This window comes from Alligator mississippiensis, chromosome 2, assembly GCF_030867095.1.
Source record: "Alligator mississippiensis isolate rAllMis1 chromosome 2, rAllMis1, whole genome shotgun sequence".
Classification (NCBI taxonomy): Eukaryota; Metazoa; Chordata; order Crocodylia; family Alligatoridae; genus Alligator; species Alligator mississippiensis.
Window position 1 is genome coordinate 240,867,915 of NC_081825.1, and position 7,522 is coordinate 240,875,436.

Sequence of the window (7,522 nt, forward strand, 5' to 3'; positions counted from 1 at the left end):
AACATAAGAATGATGCCAGGTGCAAATAGATCAGTGTGCAAAGGAAATAAAAAGTGTGTGATAAATATGTACGTTATATGGTTCTGCAGTCTCTCCCTGGCTACATAGGAAGGAGCATGTGCCATTACAGGGATGGAGGGGTTGGCCATGTATCAATTAATTTTATGGCACCCCTTTGACCTTTAGATTGCTTGACAAAAATCAAATTGTCACAGATTTCATGTTTTGTTACAACTCAGAAGTAGAATTTCCTTCCCATTATAATACTACCCCAGGATAGACCATAGCCTGCCCTGGAAGAGTGGTTGGTGTAACAACTACTATGGTGTAGTGAAGTAGGAAAACCTGCCTAACTCCAGCCATCAACAAATTGAGGCAAAATCTGCAGAATCTCTTTTTGTCTGACAGGCTATGAAAGGTTTAAAACATGCATCCTTTCAAGGGGTTCATGGCAGGTATTTTTCCCCTGCAGCTGTCCCAGGAACAGCTTCTCCTTCTTTGGGACTGCAGCCTCTAAGTTTTTCCCTTTCCGCTGCCCCTCCCATCTCTGAATGCCATCCACCTTTTGTGCTTCCCACTGGAGTCTGTTTTCTGGTTGTTCCTGTCTCTCTCTTGCTCCCTATCATGCATGGATTCTATTTCCCTGCCTCTAGCTCTAGATCTTTTCACCAGCCAGCTCCCTCCACTGTTTTGCTCCTGTAGTTTTTAAGTTCCTAAATGGAAGATGAGGGCACTTAGCACCCAGATTTCCTCTCTCCCTTAGATCCCTCTCTCTGCATGCTTTGTTGCCTGTATCACTGAAGGAGCTAATGGTGCCAAAGGCACTGGCAGGGAAAGAGGAGGACTGGTCATCATCACCCATTCTATCCTGGCACTTAAAAAGGATTTGAAGACGTCTGCTGGGAGTGGGGGGAACTGGAGTCCCCTGGTTAAAGCTGGAATTCGGACAGATCCCTCTGAATAAGAGGTGCCATGTGCGGCACATAGAGCCATTTCACTTGGCTTGCAGGGTTTCCAGAGGGGTTGGGAATTCGGTGGGGGGCAGGACCTGCTACTGAATTCCCAGTTGTGGAGCCCCATTGGACATACTGGTTGTAGGGACAGGCAAGTGCCAGCTTTGATTTCTTTTTCTTAAAGACACTATACTGGCCACTTTCATGTCCAGTGACAAAAGTAGACCTATACCTGCAGCTCTGGAATTGCTGGGGTATGCTATACTGTCTGTATTGTTTGTATGGGCATATTATTTGTTTGTATATCCCTGCTGTCCTGTGGGCTCTAGCAGTCAACCCCTTTGATTATCACAACAGAGCCCATGCCCTGCAGGCAGCGCTCAGCAGTGCCTCCAGAGAACTGATACACTGTAGGCCTTAGCATCCATTAGTAAAACACTGTCACTTTAATCCCATAAATGCTCTGATTAATATTTCTCAAGAGAACTCAGCTCCCCGCACCATAAGCAACATGTTCAGCCTCCAGTGATGAGTTCAGCTTGTTTGTTCGGGGGAGGGCAGGGCAGGGCAGGGCAGGGTGTTACCTTATCCTCCCACCTTTTCTCCTTCCTTCCCCTTTATATGTTACCTTCTGTGGTGCTGCACCTTGATTTTACAGAAGTCTCTTTCTGATTGTGCATCCAGCAGCCTCTGGTTTCTTTCTGATCTCTCCTTAAAGAAAGCATTTACTACATGCACCTTGTTTGTGGTGAACCTGTGCCCCAGACCTTAGCCCACATGGAGTGGTGAGTGCTGCGGCAGGTGCTGTATCACCTGGTTGCTTTGGAAGCACTGCCTCAGTGAACACAGGAGGGCAGGACTTAGACCTCTCAACACTGGCCTTTTCACCCACCCCTAAAGACACTGGGAATATCAGGTAATGCCCAAAGAAGCCAGATGTGTTTCCTGACCCTTCATGACCTTTGACAGTCTCCCCCTTTAACATCCTTCTCTCCTGTAACAGCAATTTCAGGCCAGGAGCCGACATGTACGTTCCTTAAAACACTTCCCTTCCAGATGCCTCTGTAGACACATATACAGTGTCTTTGCAAAGAACAGGACCTCAGCCCAGGTATAGACTTCCACCTGCCTCCCCACCCTCCAAGAGGAAACCACCACCACCAGTACAAACACTTGTCAGAGATTTATTCAGAAAAGGCAAAAAAACCAAAAAAAATTAAAAAGGAAAGAAAAATGTCACATTTCACTGTGTTGTGAATTCAGACTTAAGCCATTCCCATTACAAAAAGAACACAGAAAAGCACTGTAAAAAATCTGTGCGTGCAAAGCTTAATAGCAGAGAAAAAAGCTGGGGGTTTTTATCTTTAAATGTCCTAGATTTGCAATGTTTTGTAGGTTAAACTCTCCCCAAGTTCTTGACTTGCCAAGCAGATGTGGGAGCTGCTGGGAAGGGACTGCTGCTCCCTTTGACTTCTGGCCGAGGGAGAGTGACTCAGGACACAGGAGGCCTGTGCTTATTCCCCATGAACAGACAGCAGTGGGAAGAGTCTGGCTCAGAAACAGTGATGTCCCCTTCACCCCATACCTTTGGATTTCATTTCTTAATAAAGCACTGAATGTTCCAAAGGGCTCTGCCACACTTATTTTGTCTACAGGGAAGTCCTTTTCACTGGGGAGTGAGAATAATGAAGCTAGGGCTGGGAGAAGCTGTTTATGTAGGAAAGGGACCCCTGAATCTATGGCTGCACAGGTTGAATGGCAAAGTGCAACTCCTGCTCCTGATTTCTCTGGGTCAATTTCATTAACCAGTGATTGTCCAGCATCCAGGAACAAGGGCCAACTGTCTTGGATTTGGCAGCAATATCCAGGAGCGGTGCCTGAAGGCACCCTCCCTCAAAGGCTTTGTCTATGTGGGGCTAGGATGAGCAGGGAAGGAGGCGTACCCTCATGTGTGCTGCTTTAGTGAAAGGAATAAGGCTGTCAGCAGATGCCCCTGTGCTGCCCTGTTTGGTCCGATCTGAGCAGGTGTCTTTCAGTTAGTGCCCTGGATGTAAGGGAGGGACAGCTCCGGGGACCCTGGCAGCGATAGGACAGCTGGAAGAGGACTCTTCCCAGAGCCAGCAAAAGCTGCTGGGGGCTGAGGAATGTGCATAAGGGCTGCCAGAGGCTCAGCTCACCCCCAGCTCTCTGCCTGAAGCTGCAGATGTGTCCACTCTGCCACGCGGGGACATGGGACTGCTCTCCCTACACTGCCCTGAGGGGCAGGCTAGAGGCTGTTCAAGAGGAAGGCTGTTCAAGAGCGATGTGCCCTGGTCGCAGGGTCAATCTCACCTTGGGCTCTACAGGCAGAGCTACCCTGGGGCCAGTTGGCTCCTCACAGGGCACCCCCAGGCTCGCCCCTCGGCCTGACGGAGACGGTGAAGGGCTGTGGCTTGAGTGCCAGCCCATGGACACAGTCCATGGTGAGGCGCTCGGCTGGGTTGGGCTCGAAGGCACACTGATGCAGCAGGATGGCGGTGAAGAGGAAGAGCTGCAGCTTGGCCAGCTGGTCGCCGATGCACCGCCGCTTACCCAGCGAGAAGATCATGACGCCGGCGGCGCGGTCACGGTCCAGCTGCTGCTCGGCATCCAGGAAGCGCCCCGGGTCGAAGACGTGCGGGTCCTTCCACTTGGTCGGGTCGTAGTTGACTGACCACTGGTTGATGAAGACCACGGTGCCCCGGGGGATGTAGAAGCCATCGAGCTGCACGTCGGCCGTAGTGGCGTGCGGGATGGTGACAGGCACAAAGCTGCTGTAGCGCAGCACCTCGCACAGGAAGGCCTCGAGCTGAGGGAGGGCGGCACGGTCGTCGGCCGTGGGTAGGCGGGCACGGCCCACCACGCGGTCCAGCTCGGCTTGCAGGCGGCGCTGCAGGGGCAGGTGGCGCAGCAGCAACAGCAGTGCCCAGCACAGCGCCGTCGCCGTGGTGTCCTGCCCAGCCCCGAAGATGTCGGTCATGGTGGCCTCGGCATAGGCGCGGCCCAGCCCGCCGGGGGCCTGCTCGGCACCCTCCAGCACGGCGTCGCTGATGTGGCGCGGGGGCCGGCGCGGGTCGTAGCTGCGCCGGTGCTGCGCCATCTTGTCGGCCACGAAGGCGTGCACCTCGCGCGTGAGGGCCTGGAAGTCACGGAAGACGCTCCGCACGGGGTTGGGGAAGGCCTGCAGCCAGGGCAGCGCGTCCACTAGGCTGCCAGCGCCCACCGTCTGCCCGAAGCGGTCGTTGCGGCCCAGCAGCGCCCGGAACTCGGCGTCGTCGGGGCCGTAGCGGCGGCCGAAGCAGAGCGCGCAGATGACGTTGGCGCTGGCCAGGCCCAGGGCGGCGCTGGGGTCGAAGCGGGCGCCGGCCGCCCCGCGCCGCAGCAGCTCGGCCGCCAGCTCCCGCGCCTCGGCCGCCACGTGCCGCTCCAGCAGGCGCCGCCCGCCGCCGGCCGAGAAGGCGCGCAGCGCGGCGTGGGCCAGGCGTCGTTGCGCCCGCCAGGGCTCGCCGTAGGGCCCGAAGGCAAGGCTGCGCCCGCCCGACACCAGGCGGAAGGACGGGAAGTCGGGGCGGCCGGCGAACTGGGCGCCCAGCCGCACCAGCGCCTGCCGGATGGCGCGCTCGCCGTTCAGCACCACGACGGCGCGGCCGCCCAGGCGCAGCTGGAAGACGTCCCCGTAGCGCCGCGCCAGGCGGCCGAAGGCCAGGTGCGGCAGCGGGCCCAGCTGCAGCGCGTTGCCCAGCACGGGCCAGGCCCAGGGGCCCGGCGGGCCGGCCCCGCGCCGCCCTCGGCCCCGCGCCCACAGCCACAGCAGCAGCAGCAGCAGCAGCGGCGGCACCAGCAGCGCGGTGCCGGGCCGCAGCGGGCCGTCGGGGCCGGAGCGCCCCCCCGAGGCGGCGGCGGCTGCGGGGGTGCTCATGGCGCCGCGCCCGCCCCGCATCCCCTCCGAGGGCCCGGAGCCTCCCGCCTCTGCCGCCCCAGCCCGGCCCGGCCCGTCAGCAGCCGTGCTCGGCTGCGCTGGGGCGGCGGGCGCCCGGCTTTATAGCCGCCTCGGGACGGGCCGCGCCTCCCTCCCTCCCGCCGCCCTCCCTCCGCCCTCCCGCCCGCCTGCCGGGCCCTGAGGGGACGGCGGGGCGGGGGCACCTGGGCTGCCCCTGCCCCTGCCCAGCCCGACGCCGCGGCCGCGCGGTCACAGCCCCCGCCCGACGGCAGCTCCAGCCGCGCGCCGGCACCGGCCTCTGCGCCGCGGGCTCCTGCGCGCACAAGGTGTGTGTGTGTGTGTGTGTGTGTGTGTGGCCGGGGGTGTGGGTGGGGGTGTGCAAATTGTGCGTGCGTGTTGGGGGTGTGTGCAAAGTGCATGTGTGTGCGCCTTGGGGTGGGGGTATGTGCAAATGGTGTGTTGAGGGGGCGCACAAATTGGGTGTGTGCAGGATGGGGCGTGGGAGGTGCGCGATGGGGTGTGTGTTGGTGTGTGCAAAGTCAAAGTGTGTGTGTGTGTGCAGATGTGGATGTGTGCACGTGTTGGGAAGTGCAAATTGTGTGTGTTGGGGCGTGCCATTTGTGTGTGTGCACACAGGTGTGTGCAGACGTGTGTGTGCTGGGGATGGGTGCAGGTGTGTTCAAATGTGTGTTGGATGTGTGCAAACTGTGTGTTGGGGGATGTAAATAAGCTGTGCCTGCAAATGTGCATTTGTTCATAGATGTGTGCAAATGGTGTGCATGTGTTGGGTGTGTGCGTAAATGAGCTATGCCTGCAAATGGTGTGGGGGGGTATGTAAATGGGGTGTATGCATGGAGGATGTTGGGGTGTGTCCAAATGGGGGGGTGTTGGGGTGTGCAAATGGTGTATATGTAAATGGTATGTGTCTGCAAATGGTATGTCTCGGTGTGTGCATGTATGGCATGTATGCAGGGGGGTGTAAATGGTGTGTGTGGGGATGCATTGGGGGCTATGGGTGTGTGTGTGTTGGGGTGTGTAGAAATGCTGGGGGGTGTACAGACTTGCCGGCTTGCTCTTGCTCCCATTCATACACACTCACTCCCTAGCTGGAGGCAGCGGGGCCAGCTTGGAAGTTCATTACATGCACCGGGAATCTCAGGATCTGTGTTGTCTTCCCTGCTCCATCATACAGCTGCCCCCTGCCAGTTTCCCTTTCTGTAAAATAGGAAGAACAAACCTCCCTCCCTTCCCTAGGGTGCCGTGGTGTGGTGTCTGGGTGAGAAGCCAGATGCAAGAGCCAGGTGCAACCAACTCTGAGTGTGCTCCCAATACCTCTTATGTCCAGCTATGGACTATGAGCCCAGCAGATGCCAAGGGATAAGCAGCGGTTCCCCTCACCCAGTGCTGGCATATTTGGAGAAAGATCCCGCTCGCTCCCTCCCTCTGGGTGCTCCACCAGCCCCTCCCAGGCTGGCTGCAGATGCTTGCAGGGCTGAGGCTGCCACAGGCATAGGGGCGGCAGAGGGAGGTGTTTGGGGTGGGGGAGAGACGTCTGTGGGCTGATGAGTGCAAGCCAAGGCCTGGTGTGGAGCTCAGTGCTGGGGGGCAGGGGATGGCAAGGAGGGGAACACTGGCTGCATTAAGCAAGTCATGGTTCTGATTTGGTTCACTTTAAAGAAAACTGGTGGGCTACAGAGTCACTACAGAGCAGGGGGAGGAGAGAGAAGATGATGTGGGTACATGGGGAAGGAGGGGCGGGAGTGGGAAGGGTTAACTGTAAAATGGAACTGGGAAGAAAGGTGACTCTCCCTTGTATTCAGGTGTCCTGCTGGCCCCTGCTGCAGGAGGAGGGCCAGGCTCTTGACTGCTGGAGCCCTTTCCCCCAGGGAAACCAGGACAGCACCTTGTCAGGTAAAAACAGGTCTCCATGGGGTGCATCTGTGTGCAGAAGGGAGGAGAGCAACTGGCTTGAGCTCAGGGCTAGGAAGTGGGCATTCCCAAGTCCTGCCCAGGCTAGGATAGTTTATAGGATCCTTCCTTGAAATGCAGCTTCTCTGGTAAGACACCATCCGCAAAAGTGCCATTACCCAGTGTAGACAAGCAGCTGAAAGTTTTGCTGAGTGAGATTGACAGGTGGCTTCAGTTAGCTCCAGTCAGGAGGCAGATGGGGCTGGAGACTTCCTGAAGAAGGAGGGGAGGGATTGGCATCTATGGAAACCAGAGTAAGAGCCAAACTTGCAGGAAAAATTTAGGTTAAATCTCATGCTGGGGTTTGAAATCTACTGTATCTGACTTAAAGCCACGAAGGAGGTAGGTTTGGGCTGCCTGAGAAATGTGAGACTTCTGTAAGGGGAACAGCAGTATATAAATGCTAAGTATTAATAGGAGGTTGAAAAAAGTCTTGTGCATGTGTTCAGCTTGTGCAAATGGGCCCAGCTCCTGGCCTTTGGATGTAGGTACCATCGTGGGAGCAAGCATTTTAAACAGATGGCTTCATTTGTGTTCTGCACAATCCCATCCCAAAGACAGCCCTTTCTGGTTTCTGTTAGTGAAAAAGTTCCAGAGATAGCAGTGCATTAATTTTACAGTTATTGTTCAAAGGTGACCTCAG

General features: G+C 56.7%; 1 protein-coding gene across 1 annotated transcript; it reads right to left on the minus strand.

Moving 5' to 3' along the window:
- Positions 1-2,121: 2,121 nt before the first annotated feature.
- LOC102571158 (cytochrome P450 1B1-like) lies at positions 2,122-4,997 on the minus strand. Its single transcript, XM_059722990.1, has one exon. It carries the CDS (start codon positions 4,909-4,911, stop codon positions 3,328-3,330), a length of 1,584 nt encoding a protein of 527 aa, XP_059578973.1. The 5' UTR covers positions 4,912-4,997; the 3' UTR covers positions 2,122-3,327.
- Between the last annotated feature and the right edge of the window lie 2,525 nt (positions 4,998-7,522).